The following is a 20,287-nucleotide window of genomic DNA, read 5'->3' as shown; positions in this document are numbered from 1 at the left end:
TCTCCATGCTGCAGGCTCACTGCCTTTATTCCTGATGAAGGGCTTTTGCCCGAAACGTCGATTTCGCTGCTCGTTGGATGCTGCCTGAACTGCTGTGCTCTTCCAGCACCACTAATCCAGAATCCACCCATCACCATCCCAACTAACTTTCCCAACCCCACCCCCCTCCCTGTATTTATGTCTGTGCTCCATTCCCCCTCCCCAGTTCTGATGAAGGGTCTTGACCCCAAACATTGACCTTCCTGCCCCTCAGATGCTGTCTGGCCTGCTGTGCTTCTCCAGCTCCACACCTATTGACCTTGAATCAAGATTCACTGTCAGGCAAATTCAGCCTGAGGTTTTCGATACAGTTAACACCTCCTCTCACTTTCGTTATATCAGTTCTGTTCATGTTGTTTTCGGGAGTTGATTCCTAATTAATCAACAACATACAGTTCACAATCCTGATCTCTAATGCAAACTTTTAAATCTTTCACTTTAAATCTATAAACCAAAAATAACCAAACTTACAAAATAATTCAAAGAAAGAGGACAAAGATTTTATTTTTTGTAAATCTTACTTCAACATAAATCAGAATCTATGTGAATGAAACATGAATTAACAGGAAGCTATACTTCAGATAAAAAGACCAATTTCACTTGAAATGGTTCATACAGCTGTAAGAATCTGCATTAATTCCTGCATAAATGTTGCACATATTCAGTTTTAAAATTTAGTTTCCTTTCGCTTGCTTGTATATTGCCTACCAGTAGGTTCTAGAATTCTATTTTTCTTCTTTCTAACAACATCAAATTTTATAAAGAGGTTTACTGGCTTCTCTGCACATATATTTTATGCTCCTCTTTCTGTCTGTCCTCCTTCTCTTTCTGTCTGTTCCTGCATTGATTACCTTCTGAGTCCAATCATTCTATCTTCTTGATTGCAATCATTCCTTTGTGTGCGTTCACTATGTTCCTCACCGAAGAACTTCTGTATTACTAGATGCCTTCATTATTTCCTTCATATTGACACTGCCTTTAAGTCAAGTATTGTCTGGCCACATGGACCAAAGATGGAATGGATGGTTACAGGAAGTTAGGGTTGGTTGGTGCATACGGACCAGAAATGTTCCCTGAACCATTTGGCGAGTTTGCACTTGGTCTCTCTGATGTACAGGAGAGCACATCGAGAGCAATGGATACCAAAAGGGGCGGTGGGAGAAATAGCAAATGCACTCGTGGTGGTTTTTCAAAATTGACTAGACTCTGGGTCAGTTCCAGAAGACTGGAAAACAGCAAATGTGACGCCATTGTTGAAAAAAGGAGGTAGTCAAAAGATGGGGAATTATAGGCTGGTTAGCTTAACTTCTGTCATGGGGAAAATGCTTGAATCTATCATCAAGGAAGAAATAATAAGACATCTAGATAGCAATTGTCTGATTGGACAGACATAGCATGGATTCATGAAATGCAGATCATGTTTAACTAATTTACTGGAATTCTATGAAGACATTACAAGCATGGTGGACAATGGGGACCCAGTAGATGTGGTGTACCTAGATTTCCAAAAGCATTCAACAAGATGCTGCACAAAAGGCTGCTGCATAAGATAAGGGTGCACAGTGTTACAGGCAATGTATTAGTGTGAATAGAGGATTGGTTAACTAACAGGAAGCAAAGGTGGGAATAAATGAGTGCTTTTCTGGTTAGCAATCAGTGACTAGTGGTGTGCCTCAGGGATCAGTGTTAGGACCACAATTGTTTACAATTTACATTGATGATTTGGAGTTGGGGACCATGTGTAGTGTGTCACAGTTTACAGATGACACTAAGATGAGTGGCAGAGCAAAGTGTGCAGAGGACTCTGAAAGTTTGTAGAGGGATATAAATAATTTCAGTGAGTGGGCAAAAGTCTGGTGATGGAATACAATGTAGATAAATGTGAAGTCATCCATTTTGGTAGGAGTAACAGTAAAAAGGACTATTACTTGGATGGTAAAAAGTTGCAGCATGCTGTTCTGCATAGGGTGCTGGGTGTCCTTGTGCATGAATCAGAGAAGGTTGTTCTGCAGGTACAACAGGTAAGGCAAATGGAATTTTGTCCTTCATTGCGCAAGGGATTAAATTTAAAAGCAGGGAGGTTATGTTGCAACTGTATAGGGTGCTGGTGAGTCCACACCTAGAGTACTGTGTACAGTTTTGGTCTCCTTACTTAAGACAGGATGCACGAGCACGAGAGGGGGTCCAGAGGAGGTTCACTACGTTGGTTCCAGAGTTGAGAGGGTTGGTTTATGAGGAGAGACTGATTAGACTGGGATTATATTCATTAGAATTCAGAATAATGAGGGAGGATCCTACAGAAACATATAAAATTATGAAGGGAATTGATAAGATAGAAGTAGAGGCGATGTTTCCACTGGTGGGTGAAACTAGGACATGAGGGCATAGCCTCAAGATTAGGAGGAGCAGATTTGGGACTGAATTGAGAAGGAACTTCTTCACCCAGAGGGTTGTGAATCTGTGGAATTCCCTGCTCAGTGAAGTAGTTGAGGCTTCCTCATTGAATGTTGTTAAAGCGAAGAGAGTTTATAGGAACATGGTGAGAGGGCGGGTAGGTGGAGCTGAAGCCATGAAAAGATCAGTCACAATCTCACTGAATGGTGGAACAGGTTCGAGGGGCCAGATGGCCTGCTCCTGCTCCTAGATCTTATGTTCTGAAGTCCTCTAAACTGCTAATACCCCGGCTTCTCATTTGTAATTTGTTAAAGCATATGAAAGTCCTTTTCCCTGATTTCTGATACATCAATATTCTCTGCACTTGTAATCTTTCCCTGAGATTTCTCTGAGAGATTGTTCCCTAATGATACCTTTCTAATTCTTCCAATATCTCTGCTCCTGATATTTCTCCCTGGACAATTTCCCATTTAATTATAAAGTGATATAATCCCTGCCTGTATATTTTTATCTTCTTATTGAACTGATCCTCTTGCTCATAGTGAGATCTCCACTTTATTGATTGATTTAGTTTTGGAATGTCTGTAATAGATCAGACTGCTTTGAGCAAATAAGAGTACATTAGTACATTACTGTGCCTGTCTGTCGTAAATGATCCCATTCCCTTCCTCCTTACAGTGATTCCTAGACCCTGAAATTACCAGACCTAAATGTACATTACAGACAGAACAATTAACTTTATGATTGAACTCAAACTTATAATCATCCAGGCAGCGAGTCATTACCAGTGTCCATTGTGTATCTATATCTGTAGATGACCGATCCTCCCCAGGCTGCAATGATTTTAGTGAGGTGGGAGTCTGCAGCTTAGACCAGGTAAGAACAGTTCTGAACTTTGTGAATTCATTTGAAAAGCAGAGGTAAGCTTTTAGAGTATTAAGGTATTGCTCTGGAGTTGGTCCCAGGACATCTTTTGGGGTGGTAAGGTGTCTTTTGGTGGAAGTAAGGCAGTGATAAGGTACTCTTTGAGAGAAATCAGTTACCCTTTGGGATTCTTATAATGAGAACATGACTGTGCGTAAAGAGAGTATGATCTCATTGTGACTTATCAAGTTATCAAAAAAACTGACAAGACCTTAAAGAATAGTCAAAGTTGTCAAATCTGTCAAAACATGTTTGATAGTGATCTGACAATACTGTTGAGGCATTTAAAATTACAGGCCAATTGACCTTTGGAAAAAATAAAAAAAGGACCCTTTTTTCTATTTCACACTATCTGTAGACATCAGCTTGAAGATTTCAATTGCTGGATTCACGATGCATGACTGACTAGACAGGGATCCATTATCCCAGTGGAGTTCCTTCCATTTCAGGTTGCCTTCAGTTGTGGTTTGGGGCCCATGGAGATGGGCTCCTGAACTTAGGCATCATGGCTTTTTATGGATGAGACATGGAGACTCAGGTGGGGGAGGGAGGGAGGGGGTGATGGTGGTGAGGACAGAAGGGATGTTAATCTTTATGTTAAAACTTTGAGCAAAATGCTGGAGCTCCATTGTCACCCATCCCACCTGCACACTGGGCATTCTCCTCGGTCTTCCCCAGCTGCATTTCCCTTGACTTCTAATCCAGGTCTTCCACCCTCCTTTTCACATCAATGTTAGGAAGTTTGTACAGCCATTTTTAAAGGATGGGTTTTAGCCAGCAATTCTCCTGTCTCTGGGCACACAATCCAGGGGATCAGTATCAGTACATTGGCATTCCTGTGATTCTCTCTCGATGAGTGCAAGGTGAAAATCTTCTTTGGGATGTCTCTTTTCTCCAGCATTCCATTCTGTTCTACCGAGAGATGGTATCATTTACAATACTGCTTCTCTGAGGTTTACAGTAAAGCTATGGAGCAAAGTTAGGGACACTGCAGAAACTTTGTCCCCCATCTAACAAATCACAGCAACAAGTAACAATTTGGACTAAGTACCAACACACTGCCTCCAAGACAGATAGAGAAAGAAGAGTATTAAAATAAATTGTCATCATAGTCTGTTTTCAAACATAATCTCCTTTGTAGCATTAGGTATGAAATGTAATCAGCTCATGCCATGCCTTTACAGGATCTGGCTCTGAGCCATAGCAGAATCATACAGTAGCAACCTTTACCTTGTAGACAGTCAATGTAAAAGGTGCAATAATTTGAAATGTTACTGAATTCACGTATTTAATTTAGTTAACTTAGATTGCAATTGGCAGTTCTTAAGTTATGAACTGTCTATTGGTTAACAATGAACATTGAATATCTTACCTTAGCGCCTTTTACTCCATCACAGTGACAGTTTGATTTACCACTGCATGTACAGGCCTAGAAGGAAGAGACAGGAAAAAACATAAGAAAAGCACATAGTTCATAAATATTAAACTTTACAGAACTCTGTAACCTAGTCATGTGGAATTAAGCACGAGGATCACTGGAAACAAGTCATTTGGAACTAAGTATGAAGGTCAAACAATTATTAGATTTAACATAATGAAGTGCTTTCTGATGCTATTGCGCAGTTTTTGGGAATCCAATGTCAACTTGACTGTTAAAGTGGAAAATGAGCATATTTTTCTGTGATGATGCAGCACTTGTTAAATATGTAAACAGCACCTAGTGGCAGAACATCAGTATTGCATATCTACTTGTTTAAATAATCTTAACTGCTTCTTTGTGGCCTCTGGGATAAGTTTGATATGTGACTGGATCTGTCATAGCAAAACATTGCATATAAATACCAGCAGCACTCTCCAACCATAGTGTGCTAAGAAACATTGCAGTAAAGTCCTAGCTCTCAGTGTTAGGTGAACATCAGTCCACAAATATCTGTTCCCTCCTTCACTGATGCTCAATAGCAGCAATGCGTACCATCTACAAGATGCACTGCAGAAATTCGTCAAAGATCCTCAGACAGCATTTTACAAACCCATGAACACTTCCATCTAGAAGGACAAGGGCAGCAGATAAATGGGAACACTGCTACCTTCAAGTTCCCCTCCAAGCCACTCACCATCCTGACTTGGAAAATATCACCATTCCTTCACTGTCACTGGGTCAAACGCCTGGAATTCCTTCCCTAAGGGCATTGTGGACAACCTATAGCAGGTGGACTGGAGTGGTTCAAGAAGGCAGCTCACCCCCACCTTCTCAAGGGACAACTAGGGACGGGTAATAAATGAAAGCACAACCAAAGATGCCCCTGGTCCATGAGTGACTAAAAAAAGGTCTTTGACATATGAAGTAACGTGAAACACTCATTATGGGAGCTGGCTGTTTACGTCATTTCAATGAAGCCCAAGCCTGGAAATGGTCATATTCTCCCCAGGGTGGCCTTGGGAAGGTGGCAGGTCATTTTGCCAAATTCACACTGCTTTCGGTGGAAGTCAAAGATTTTCAGTTTCTTCACTCAGGCATCATTTGCACGCATTCAATTATTTGTTAATTCCCTTTCCTCTGTATAGTGCCACTGATCTTCACTAGGGTATTTGATTGGATTGAAATGCAGTTATGCACAAATCTCTGACTTAGTTTGCCACAATCATGTGACAACTACCATGAGGCAAAAATCTTGTATGGAGATATTGAAAGCTTCACTTCCATAAAACCCTCATGTTAAACAACATACTGCTGGGTTATACGCTTGAAACACTATTTAAAAACAAATTTAGTTTTGATGAAAAATTATTGCAAAGGAAACTGTCATATGCCCACAGGTGGTGTGAACCTTTCCTTCACTCATTATTTTTTCTTTATTGTTTTTATTCGTTCATAGGGTGTGGGCATCATTGGCCAGGTCAGCATTAATTGCCCATCCCACATTGTCTAGAAAGCATTTAGGAGTCAAACTGTGTGTTTGAAGTCACTTGTGGATCAGCAGATGAGGACAGCCAATTTCCTTCCCTAACCAACATGAGTGAACCATATGGGTTGTGAATTCAGAAGTCACTATCTATTACAACAAGATTCAAACCTGGATCCCCACTACATTATCTGGGCCTCTGGATTAATGGTCTAGCAATAATACCACAAGCCAGCTCTCTTGCCTTTGAAAATGCTATGTAAATGCAATTGAGATGTTACTAACTCTGCCCAACCTTGTCCATCACTGCACTTTTGACTATTGCTACCTTTTATATCCTACTTCCCATTTGTGAAAAATCATCAGGGGGCATGTTTTGAGCTTTCTTTCTTTAACAGTCACAATAATTGGTGGTGCTGGCTTGAAGGGCAGAATGGCCTACTCCTGCACCTATTGTCTATTGTCATAAATGGTTTGGTTCTGTGACTACTTTAGATTAGTTTAGATTCCCTACAGTATGGAAACAGGCCCTTCGACACAACAAGTCCACACTGACCCTCTGAAGACTAACCCACCCAGACCCATTCCCCATATTTACCCCTGACTAATGCACCTAACACTATGGGCAATTTCGCATGGTCAGTTCACCTGGCCTGCACATCTTTGGACCGTGGGAGGAAGCCCACGCAGACACGGGGAGAATGTGCAAACTCCACAGAGACAGTCGCCTGAGGCGGGAATTAAAAAAAAAACAAACGTCAACAGATTTCCCCTTTAAATGCTCCAGGTGAACAGAAATATCTTTAGCTGAGCCAATCCTGGGCAGCAGGCTTAGGAGTATCACTTTTACTGTAAATTGTGCAAATGTTAGTCATCAGAGAGACAGGCAAATTATTCCTGGCTGCCATGTCATCTCACCTGCCTGCCCACAAACTTTATTTAGAAAGTGAGTGAAAGTTGATTGCTGGTGATGAGGATCACACCTATTGAAGGCCTGAGGGAAACATCATGTTATTTTTCTTCAGGAGGTCTGACGGAAGTAGCAGCAATTTACCTGGATAGTGTCAGACCTCCTGTCTCTAATTAAGGCACCAGGAGGGAGGACATCAATCCCCCTTTAGCTGCCACACAGAGTCTGGGCAGCTCTTCATCATCATTGTCACTAGGAACAACTGTAGTTGAATTATTGGAAACAGGAGTGGGTTCAATTCATGAGGAGGTCATGACTGACCAGTAGGGCCAGTTACCAGATACAAGAGCAGCAGCAGTCCCTCAGTGAGGAACCCTCCTGGATAATCTCTCAGTCAAGCAGCGAGTGCCGGTGTACAAGAAACCCAGCTACCCACCCAACTTCCAAATACCCATTACCCTCAGCTTCCATACCTCAACTTCTAAACCCCCAGCAAGATCAATTGGGCAGCTTTCTGGAGAGCCAGGAGGCCCATACAAACGTGTTGCAATCCCCAAGCCAACATTAAAGCTCAGTAGATCCAATTGGTTTTAAGTAGCACATTAACAAACTTGATTACTTTAATCCTGCTGCTAGTGGGCAGATTTCCCACATCAAGCTCTTTCTGTCACTCACTAAATGTAGGACAGCTTTCTCATCCCTCCCCCGGGTAGCCAGATACAAGGTCCCTCTTTTCCACTGGGTTCCATTAACTTCCACTCACAAGAGTTCCTTATGCTAGCTGTAAAATAAGTCTATTTGGCAAGTATGCCGCACAAAGGGAGGACTTCATGATTGAAGTCAGGTACCTTGTGGCCGTGTAACGACATGGACAGGAGTGTTTGGATTTTATTGACAGTTTGCTGAACGGTTATGAGCCACTCTTGATCCCCTGGCCCAGCATTCACATCGGTTCTGTATAAAACTACGTGAATTCACGAAATCATTTGCCTTTTGCCTCAGGTTGCCATGTAACTGTTCAGTAATAAGGATGACATCATTAATCAGTCTTCTCATATACTGCCCAGTAACTTGCTTCCTGTTTCCCTGTTGTTTCTGTATAAATCTGCTTGTAAGTTCACAGCGGCAAATATCAGAGAATCAAAAGTGGTAATTCATGATGACCACGGTGGCCTGCATATTATGTTTAGTAAGAGGGCCATCAGGGCATGGTTAACTATGAAGAAAGCTACCTACGAAGGTTCAGTGATGTCTGAGACATGGTTTCTCCCCTCCCTTCTGACTGCAGTTTGAATCAGCAGTGAAGGGAACAGGGTGTCTTAGTGTGCAGCACCAGTAATCCCAATAAGCAGATGTGTAGCCAATTATACAGCACATCAGGAAGTTAAGAACAGATACTATCTTTCACTTTTAATTTATGTTTTCAGATGTTGAAATACATGGTTGTTTTTGATTAAGAAAGAAGTTAAATTAAAATGAAATAGATCTGAAAAACATATTTGTTAAACAATGCAAGCTTTTTTGATTATGGTGGAGAAATTTGATATTTCAAAAGTATAAAATACATTTTCAGGGCTTATGTTTAATAATAATTGTGAAATTAACATTCTGTTGGCAAGTAGGTAGCTTTCTTTATAGTTAGCCATGCCCTGCTATCCCTCTTACTAAATGTAATATCCAGGCCACTGTGGTCATCATGAGTTACCACTTTTGATTCTCTGATATTTGCCATTGTGCACTTTGGGGTGGCACGGTGGCTCAGTGGTTAGCACTGCTGTCTCACAGCGCCAGGGACCCAGGTTTAATTCCTGCCTTGGGTGACTGTCTCTGAGGAGTTTGCACATTCTCCCCTTGTCTGTGTGGGTTTCCTCTGGGTGCTCCGGTTTCCTCCCACAGTCCAAAGATGTGCAGGTTGGGTGAATTGGCCATTCTAAATTTCCCATAGTGTTTGGTACATTAGTCAGGGGTAAATATAGGGTAGGGGAATGGGTGTGGATGGGTTACTCTTCGGAGGGTCAGTGTGGATTTGTTGGGCCGAAGGGCCTGTTTCCATACTGTAGGGAATCTAATCTAAAAAACCAGCAGTAATTCATTCAATAGTATTTAATTATTTTTTGCCAGGTGTTTATAGTGAGACTAGTAGCATAAGTGTGCAAGTTTTATTTTGTTCAATAGATTCTCTACTAATCAGACTCTGGGAAGGACTTCAACAACACAACCTGTACAGACTCACTAACACTGTTCTGGATTAGTGGTGCTGGAAGAGCACAGCAGTTCAGGCAGCATCCAAGGAGCTTCGAAATCGACGTTTCGGGCAAAAGCCCTTCACTAACACTGTGTTAATCTGTACATGTGTTGACTCCTGAAGTTGATCTCCATTTCAGTGAAGTGATGACTGTTGACAATTTTGTCATCATAGCTATCCATCATGTCCATACCCTTTCTTGTTCACCCCACCATCACAAGCTGCACGCCTCTCTCTGTCTCTCTCTGCTAAAAGGCAATGCAAGGCAGAGACTGGTATCCTGTAACTGAGCACAAAACTTCATGTATACCAAAAAGCAAAGTAAAATATACAGAAACAATGTAAAGTATGTGGAGTGTGAAGTAGGTGAATGCTAAAAAAGCAGAGATGCTTTTGGTGTCAATGATGTGTTGTATATGCATGTCTGTGTGTGTGTCTGTGTGAGTGCGTGTCTCTATGTATGTGGTCTGCATGTGTGTATGTGTGTGGCTGTGCGTGTGTGTGTATGTGTGTGGCTGTGCGTGTGTGTGTATGTGTGTGGCTGTGCGTGTGTGTGTATGTGTGTGGCTGTGCGTGTGTCTGTGCAACTGGTGGAAGCTTGAAGATTATAGATACCTCTAAGTTCCAACAAAAGTTGAAAGCTGGTTAATGTGGTGAGGTTGGATAATGTGGTGAGGCTGGATAATGTGGAGAGGCTGGTTAATGTGGTGAGGTTGGATAATGTGGTGAGGCTGGATAATGTGGAGAGGTTGGATAATGTGGTGAGGTGGGATAATGTGGTGAGGTGGGATAATGTGGTGAGGCTGGATAATGTGGTGAGGCTGGATAATGTGGAGAGGCTGGATAATGTGGAGAGGCTGGATAATGTGGAGAGGCTGGATAATGTGGTGAGGCTGGATAATGTGGAGAGGCTGGATAATGTGGAGAGGTTGGATAATGTGGAGAGGCTGGATAATGTGGTGAGGTTGGATAATGTGGAGAGGCTGGATAATGTGGAGAGGCTGGATAATGTGGAGAGGCTGGATAATGTGGAGAGGAGGGATAATGTGGAGAGGCTGGATAATGTGGTGAGGCTGGATAATGTGGTGAGGCTGGATAATGTGGTGAGGCTGGATAATGTGGTGAGGCTTGTTAATGTGGTGAGGCTGGATACTGAGGTGAGGTTGGATAATGTGGAGAGGCTGGATAATGTGGAGAGGAGGGATAATGCGGTGAGGCTGGATAATGCGGTGAGGTTGGATAATGCGGTGAGGCTGGATAATGTGGTGAGACTGGATAATGTGGAGAGGCTGGATACTGAGGTGAGGCTGATGGGGTTTGCTGCTGCCAATTTAGATGGGCAATGGTGAAGGTGACTGGTGGTGGTGGAACAGGCTGGGACATTAGTTTGGAAAAGCAGCTGGATGGTGGACTGGACAAGAATTCAGTGAGCTGTAGCTGCTAGGTACACACTCTGATTTACACAGTGAGAATTTGTGTCCTCTAGTTTTTCCAGGAAGGAGAGGAGAATTGGATATGGGATCTTAATAATATGCCGATTCATGGAAATAAGGTAGTCATCACTCAATAGGAACTGAAGGACTGCATCCAAGGATATTAAACAGCTACAGATATAGTGGATGCACTAGGAGTAATCTTCCAGGAAACCTTAGATTCTATAAAAGTGCCAGAGGATTGAAAAACTGTAAATGTAACACCTTTACTTAAAGAGAGAATGACAAAAATCAGGTAGCTATAGATCAATTAGTTCAATGTCTGTTATTGGGAAAATGTTAGTGTCTATGTACCATAAAAGTTGTAATAGCAGAACATCTTGAAATGCGTAATATAATCAAGCAGAGGCAGTATGGCTTCATGAAGGGAAAATTATATCTTTATAAATTTGAGGGGTTATCAAGCAGGATAGATAAAGGGTAAGTAGTGGATGTAATATATTTAGATTTCCAGAAGAAGTTGATAAAGATAATATATTCAACAACTTAATAAGATAAAAGCCCATGATATTGGAAGTGGTACAATAACATATATAGAGAATTGGCTCAAAAATAGAAGACGGTAAGTTTGAATAATGGAACCATTTTCAGAATGGCAATCTGTAACTAGTGGAGTGCCACAAGGATCAGTGCTGGGATAACATTTATTTATGATACATATTATTAACTTGAATGAGGGAAGTGAATGTTCTCTGGCCATTTGGCAGATGCCACAAAAATAGTTGGGAAGGCAGGAAGTGGGGGTGACACAGAGAGTATGCATAATATGGGAAAATGTGACATGATGCATTTTGGAAGGAAGAAAAGAGTAACTGAATATTTTTTTAAATGGAGAAAGACTGCAGAAAGTACAGAACAGACAAATTTGGATGTCCTTGCCCATGAATCACAAATGGATAGCTTTGAAGCAATTGGGAAGACAAATGGAATGTTAGCCTTTATTTCAATGGAAATGCAGTATAAAAGAAGGGTAGCTTTGCTAAAAACTATAAAAGACACTAATCAGACCAAAGCTGAAATATTGTGAACAGTTTGTGTTCCTCATCAGAGGAAAAATATACTGGCATTGGAGGCAATCCAGAGAAGGTTCACTCAGTTGATACCAGGTATGGAGGGACGTTTATGAGGAGAGGTTGGTAGAGGAATTGAGTTCCGGAGTCCTGAGGTCATGTTGCAGTTGTATAGAACTCTGGTGTGGCCGCATCTGGAGTATTGTGTGCAGTTTTGGTCGCCATACTATAGGAAGGATGTGGAGGCACTGGAACGGGTGCAGAAGAGGTTTACCAGGATGTTGCCTGGTATGGTAGGAAGATCGTATGAGGAAAGGCTGAGGCACTTGGGGTTGTTTTCATTGGAGAAAAGAAGGTTTAGGGGAGATTTGATAGGTGTACAAGATGATTAGGGGTTTAGATAGGGTTGACCATGAGAACCTTTTTCCACATGTGGAGTCACGAGGGGGCATAGCTTTAAATTAAGGGGTGGTAGGCATAGGACAGATGTTAGGGGTAGATTCTTTACTCAGCGAGTCGTGAGTTCATGGAATGCCCTGGCAGTAGCAGTGGTGGACTCTCCCTCTTTATGGGCATTTAAACGGGCATTGGATAGGCATATGGAGGATCGTGGGCTAGTGTAGGTTAGGTGGGCTTGGATCGGTGCAACATCGAGGGCCAAAGGGTCTTACTGCGCTGTATTTTTTTCTATGTTCTAGATTGAACTTGCCCTTATTGGAGTTTAGTACTATGAGACCTTATTGAAACATACAAGGTTTTTTGCACACTTGGCAGGTTAGATGTGGAAATGTAAGTTCCCCTGTGGGAGAGTTAAGGACCAGAGGAACTAATCTCTGAATCAGGGGGCACACGTTTAAAAAAGAGATGAGGGAAGATTTCTTCGTTCAGTGGGTAGGGAGACTGTGGTATTCTTTATTGTAAAGGGCTGTTGAGGCTGGATCATTTAGTACATTCAATGTTGAAACAGACAGTGAACAGATGATTATGGGGGAAAGACAGGATGATGTAATTGAGGTGAGCCATGATCTCATTGAATAGTATACCATTCACAATGGACCAAATGGTCTACTTCTGCTGCTATGTCTTACATCTTATAATAACAAAGTTCTGAAGTCAGCATTTAAAGCTTGAGGAGAAAATTGCATAACTATTTCTTGCTATCATGATTCTGATTTTTTCATTCTGTCTCTATTTTTCAACCTATCTTACTTTTGCTTATTCAGCACATTGGAGGGGAAATTTCCACTCAATATCTGTCTAACTAATGCAACATGTATATGATTGCTATCCTGCAATAAACAGTATCTTATTCAAGACAACAGCCACTTCTTGCTTATGCTCAATTGTTGGCAGAAAACCCTAAAGCGTCAAGCATTCAGTGGTAGGCACCCCAACAGCGTAATTCATTGTTACATGGTCACAGTTTAACACCTCCTAACCCCATGCCCTGGTGTTCCAGGATTGATTCAGATGGAAGTAAAGACAACCCTCAGCAGTACCTTGACAGTTCCTTCATTGGCCAGTCAATGTTATCTTAAGCTGACTTAGGAACCTGCACCTGTAATGAGGCATTGACATTGTAATAACTGTGTCCCTTAACATATTCATGGCCTCACAACATGATCATTTGCTTTCTGTAACAATGCAGCAGGAAAGGCCAATCAATTTGCCTGCATCGATGACCTTAATGATCACAGGTGGTTCAAGTGAGTCTGAGGGGCCAGTCATTCAGATCCCTGGAGCACATTTTAGATTTCAGGGCATTGTGTTATCAAGAACGGATACCTGGTGTGTGTTCCACACTTGATAGATTGACTGTATGTCAACATAGGAGGCAGCGCATGAGGAAAATGTGCACCACCAGTGTTCATGATACAATAAGGCCTCAAAAATGGCTTTACTTTGTGATCTTTTCATTAAGAAGTTGGAACAAGTCAATAATGCTCCAGTCGCAGGTTGTAAAAGAGAGACCTGTCTGACAAATCAAATATGATGCTGTAGGCTGTTTCACTCAATGCTATGAGAGCGTATTTATCTCCTGTCCCAGCTTGCTACAGGTCATCGATATTCAGTGCACCTCTCTGCCATTTTACATTAAAATTTAACATCAAACAGAACCATACAATGCTCCTGATCCCTGTCATTGTGATGCCTGACTCTGTGGTGTGGCTCAATGAAGCCATCATTAAATGTACTGACTTGAATGATGATTTCTTTGTTGCATTATTGACAAGCACCATAGCTACTTAAACTATGAACACAGGATTCATACATAAAATCGCCTGGATCACAACTGCAATCATCTGTAGTTCACATGTAAAACAAAAGACTCAAAATTACATTTCTTGATGTCATTAATTACACTTAACACTATAAAAGGCCTGACAGGTAAATGGCAGAAAAATCACCCCCTTGTTCAATCAATAATTACTTTAAACAGATATTCATTCAGGTGTAGGAAACAGTATTACTGGGTTATTATTTGGTAACATAATCTAACTGAGTTGGATCTAATAAAGGCAGGAATTGTTGAACACCTGCTTTTGTGTATTTTAGAGATGTTTGTTGTCCATTGTTCAAATAAAGTTCCAGAGACTAACTTTTTATGAAGAAACTGCGTTGGTAAGAGTTTTATGGCCATTGCGATCCCTGAACGTATGCCTTAGTTACGAAAGATGCAGAGGCAATACAGCACCATGTTGGTGAGATCCCTCCAGGATTCTGAATTAATGCGAGTTTACTCACTCGGGACACATTTGTTACCTTTTAAAGGAAGTGTAATTGATCTTAAACAAAAGGATGTGAACACATTGGAGAGAGTGCAGAAGTGATTTACGAGAATGATTCCGGACATGAGGAACGTCAGTGATAAAGATAGATTGAAGGAGTTGGGACCGTAAGCCTTTGGAGAAAAAATATCTTGGATCAAGATTTTTACACATCATGAGTGGGTAGTGTGGGTTCAATTCCCGCACTGGCTGAGGGTCCCCATGAAGAGAGGCAATTGATGATGGTTTAACCTGACGATTACCACACATCAGATGAGGGGACAGTCATAGAGTCTACAACAGGATGACTCTCCCCTCACCTGAGGTGTGGTGACCCTCAGGTTAAACCACCACCAGTCATCTCTCTGGAACGAGAGTGGGATTATGGCACTCTCTTTAGTTAGGAAATGGAATGCACTGACTGGAAATGTAGTTGTGGCATTCAAGAGGGCAATGGATGTGTATTTGGTTAAAAATAAAGTGTCAGGGCGAGGGGAGAAAGAAGCAGATTGGTACTTGGTAATGCTGCTTATTTAACTAGTATAGACAGACTAGTTGGATAGCCTCCTTCTGCACCGTGACAATTCTGTGATCTGTTGATTGCGTAGGCATACAATAACAGATTATTATCCACACAAGATCTTGTTTTGGTTCATGGTAAACACTGGCTTGCCCATGTAGGTACCTTGAGAAACTCAAGTCATAAGTTACAGACGGTACTCAACCAAAAAAGGAAGAAAGAAACAAAATTATATCATTAGATGTCTTAAAGTACTTCACAGGCATTGAAATGTAATCACTTTCGTTATACAGAGAAATGAGTTACTGTGGTTAGCATGATCTCATGCACAGCAGTTTTCACTTAATCGGCCATTATTGATTTCATTTGAGGAAGAAACTCCTCTTTTTCACAGAAATATAACCTGATTCTTTAAGATCAAACCTCCAACAATGCAGCATTCCTTCAATCTCACAATGGCTGGTTTTCATTAGACTCATAATTATCGCAGCGGTAGTTCAATCCCCTCCTTCTGACTGAGAGGTATGATTGCTACTGGCAGGCCAAACTGACATGTATGAAGTTCATGCATACTTCCTACATGGTACACAGGATGTTGATGCATGCATCTTCTGAGAGTTGCATGACAGATACTTTGCAGCTGTCTCCTATGTTTATAATTGTTCAAATGTGAGGAAAAACGTCTGAAAGTTTGACTCTTGCAGAGTGTTTGATACTACAGTTACAGTTAATGTTATCTGTTTGCAACCAAATGGCGAAAAGTTCGGTGAGGTACACTTGTGAAAAATAAATGTGTTTGCTGCCTATAAGGAGCAGATTTACTGCTGTCTCTAACATGTTTGTACTTCTCCTCTCTCACCTCATAAGATATTGTCAGTGTTAATGTTTTTTAGCGTCATGTTGGTGATGTGAAAGAGTGCTGGCATTGAGAAATAAGCAGTTGTGGCTACAAAAAACTTGGCAATGACCTTGTTAAAAAAAAATCATTTAAGTTGGACAAAACAAGAGCATCAGGAGCCTTTAGGTCATGAGCTAGTTCCTACATGATAAGGAGTGAATTGAAGGCGACTTCAGCAGAAAATGGTTATCAGCTGCTTATCACTAAACGCCTGAAAAGCATTTACATGTAACTTTCTGTAGTTCCTGCTCTCTACAAGAGTATTAATTAGTTAATTTTCATAAATTAAATGTTTAAATAATTTCATGAATATTGGGATTTTAAAAATTTCGCAGTAAGATCCTGAGACCAAAAGGCAACATTTCAAGATCAATTTTGTTTAAAACAATTCTCAACATTTAATGCTAGTGCTTACACAAGTCTACAAAAATCTAAACTATGAGCTGAGTCTCCGGATTTATTGGTTAAGTGTGAGAAGCAGTGAGTATGTTTGGACTGATTCTTAGACTGAGGCCTCGCAGTACTTCTCACAGTATTTCTCATTGTATCTTGCCAAGCAGGAATCATTAACTACCAATCCCAACCCTCACATCTGATTCTAGCCCCATCTTACCATGTGCCTGGAACAACATGTCGTTCACCAGATATCCATCATTGACCAGCATCCTTGGCACTTGTATCTTTAAAAGACTATTGTGCACTATAGCTGGGGGCAGGGAAATTATGATGTGGTGAGGCATGACTTAGGATGCGTGGATTGGAAAAATAGGCAAGGGAAGAACACCAATGATATGTGGAGATTGTTCAAGGAACAGCTAATGGGTGTCCTTGATAAGTATGTACCAGTCAGGCAGGGAGTAAAGGGTCTTGTGAGGGAACCGTGGTTTAACAAGGAATTGGAATCCCTTGTGAAAGGGAACAGGGCGGCCTATGTAAAGATGAGGCGTGAAGGTTCAGTTGGGGTGATTGAGAGTTATAAGGTAGCCAGGAAGGATCTAAAGAGAGAGCTAAGAGCAGCGAGAAGGGGACATGAAAAGTCCTTAGTTGGTAGGATTATGGAAAACCCAAAGGCTTTCTATAGGTATGTCAGGAATAAAAGAATGACTAGGGTAGGTATCGGTCCAGTCAAGGATAGTAATGGGAGGTTGTGCGTGGAGGCGGAGGAGATTGGTGAGACACTAAATCAATACTTTTCGTCAGTATTCACTCAGGAACAGGACACTGTTGCTGATGTGAATATTGAGTCACAAGTGATTAGAATGGATGGCCTTGAGGTACGTAGGGAAGAGGTCCGGGGAATACTGGAAAGGGTGAAAATAGATAAGTCCCCTGGGCCTGATGGCATTTATCCTAGGATCCTCTGGGAAGCTAGGGAGGAGATAGCGGAGCCATTGGCCTTGATTTTTATGTCATCGTTGTCTACGGGAATAGTGCCAGAAGACTGGAGGATAGCGAATGTGGTCCCCTTGTTCATGAAGGGGAGCAGGGATAGCCCGAGTAACTATAGGCCAGTGAGTCTCACTTCTGTTGTGGGCAAAGTCTTAGAGAGAATTGTAAGGGATAGGATTTATGAACATCTGGATAGGAATAATGTGATCAAGGATAGTCAGCATGGTTTTGTGAAGGGCAGGTCGTGCCTCACAAACCTTATTGAGTTCTTTGAGAAGATGACCAAGGAAGTGGACGAGGGTAAAGCAGTAGATGTGGTGTATATGGATTTTAGCAAGGCGTTCGATAAGGTACCCCATGGCAGGCTAATGCAAAAACTACGGAGGTATGGCATTGAGGGTGCATTAGAGGTTTGGATTAGGAATTGGCTGGCTGGAAGGAGACAGAGGGTTGTAGTTGATGGTATAGGTTCATCTTGGAGTGCAGTTACTAGCGGTGTTCCACAAGGATCTGTTTTGGGACCATTGCTGTTTGTCATTTTTATAAATGACCTGGAGGAGGGGCTTGAAGGCTGGGTGAGCAAGTTTGCAGATGACACGAAAGTCGGTGGAGTTGTGGACAGCGAAGAAGGATGTGGCAGGTTACAGCGGGATATAGATAAGTTGCAGAGCTGAGCAGAAAGGTGGCAAATGGAATTCAATGTAGCTAAGTGTGAAGTCATTCACTTTGGTAGGAGTAACAAGAAGATGGATTACTGGGCTAATGGTAGACTACTTGGTAGTGTGGATGAGCAGATGGATCTTGGTGTCCATGTACACAGATCTTTGAAAGTTGCCACCCAGGTAAATAGTGCTGTAAAGAAGGCATATGGTGTACTGGGCTTTATTGGTAGAGAAATTGAATTCCGGAGTCCTGAGGTCATGTTGCAGTTGTATAAGACTCTGGTGCGGCCTCATCTGGAATATTGTGTGCAGTTTTGGTCGCCATACTATAGGAAGGATGTGGAGGCACTGGAACGGGTGCAGAGGATGTTTACCAGGATGTTGCCTGGCATGGTAGGAAGATCGTATGAGGAAAGGCTGAGGCACTTGGGGCTGTTCTCATTGGAGAAAAGAAGGTTTAGGGGAGATTTGATAGAGGTGTACAAGATGATTAGGGGTTTAGATAGGGTTGACAGTGAGAACCTTTTTCTGCTAATGAAGTCAGCTGTAACTAGGGGACACAGCTTTAAATTAAGGGGAGGTTGGTATAGGACAGATGTTAGGGGTAGATTTTTTACTCAGCGGGTTGTGAGTTCATGGAATGCCCTGCCAGTAGCAGTGGTGGACTCTCCCTCTTTATGGTCATTTAAGCGGGCATTGGACAAGCATATGGAGGTTATTGGGCTAGTGTAGGTTAGGCAGACTTCGGTCGGCGCAACATCGAGGGCCGAAGGGCCTGTACTGCGCTGTATTTTTCTATGTTCTATGTTCTATGTTCTATGCACACAGACGAGCGTTGGCATTCTGAAGCTGCCTTGCTCATTCTAGGACACTTACAGAAGGAGTGGGAGAAGGGGAAGGTGTCACTGTGTCACTGTGATTCTGTGGCAGGGGCCTGGAGGTCCACCTTGAGAGAGGGGTGCAAAGGAGAGGAGCCCTCTTGCCATAGGGCTGCCAGAAGAAGCTGTACTACTACTTGGCAGCCTGATCCGAGGTCACCCATTGGGTCATTGCTGTCTCTATGGTGCAAAGGAACAGCCAGCAGTGCCATAAAAGCATCAACAACTCTCCTCTGTGTCAAGGTAAGTGCCAAATTCATCTTTTTGTAACCTCACACTTACCCTCTATGAACCACTGCACCCACCTCCCACCAATGCTCATACTCTGGCAGTCTCACTATTGCCTGCAAACTCCTCCCTCACTCACTATCATTTCACCCTAACATCCCACAACATTCACTCTGCATGGCCTTTGCGCTGCCTCTTCACTCACTCACTTCATCGTCTTTCGACTACCTCCACAGGCACTATCAGCTGTGATGCCTACTTTCATACAACATTCAGCATAGAATAAGCCCTTCGGCCCACCAAGTTTTCCTATCTGGTTCTGAATTTCTAATCCTGCAATAATACCAGTACATTAATGTCTTTCCTCTGTTCCATAGCTTTCTGCAATCTTTCTCTAAGTAAGTAATAGTCAGCTCCCCTATTCTTCCTGCCACAGCATATAACCTCACATTTCCCCACATTATATTCCAGCAGCAATGCTTTTGATCATTCGCTTAACCTGTCTATGTTCCTATGCAGAAATTCTGTGCCATTGTCACCACTAGACTTTCCACATTTTTGCATCTTCCACAAACTTGGCGATAGAACTTTGACTTACCTCGTCCAATTTATTAACATTTTTTGTAAATAATTCATTGCCCAGTACAAATCCCTGTGACACCCAGTATACACAGGCTGTCATCCTGAAAACACCCTCCTTATTCCAATTGTCTGTTATTTGTTAGTTAGACAATCATCTATCATGAAACATTAGACCAAGGAATAGTATGAGAAAATCCCTAGTGATGATAAGCATGGGAACCAGGGGTTCAAATAAACCCTTTCCCTTCAAGCTTATGGTACTTGGCACATTGGCAATATAAGTGTCGAAAAGTGTGGCGTTGGAAATACACAACCAGTCAGGCAGCATCCAAGGAGCAGGAGAATCGAGGTTTTGTGCATAAGTCCTTCATCAGGATTCGACTCCGAGCTCCAGCATCTGTAGTCCTCAAGTTTTCCCACTCCACATTTGCAACATAATGTCAT

At 42.1% G+C, this 20,287-nt stretch overlaps 1 protein-coding gene across 1 annotated transcript in view; it reads right to left on the bottom strand.

The window, feature by feature from the left end:
* LOC140478663 (uncharacterized) overlaps positions 1-20,287 on the bottom strand; it is a 298,481-nt gene that overhangs the window by 219,776 nt on the left and 58,418 nt on the right. The window contains exon 2 of the mRNA XM_072571895.1: positions 4,730-4,786. Coding sequence (XP_072427996.1) covers positions 4,730-4,786 — 57 coding nt within the window. The remainder of the gene's footprint in view (positions 1-4,729; positions 4,787-20,287) is intronic.

The sequence above is a fragment of the Chiloscyllium punctatum genome, chromosome 6 (genome assembly GCF_047496795.1).
Source record: "Chiloscyllium punctatum isolate Juve2018m chromosome 6, sChiPun1.3, whole genome shotgun sequence".
Classification (NCBI taxonomy): Eukaryota; Metazoa; Chordata; class Chondrichthyes; order Orectolobiformes; family Hemiscylliidae; genus Chiloscyllium; species Chiloscyllium punctatum.
Note: the sequence above shows the minus strand (reverse complement) of the source record. Positions and strands in the feature narration are given on the sequence as shown.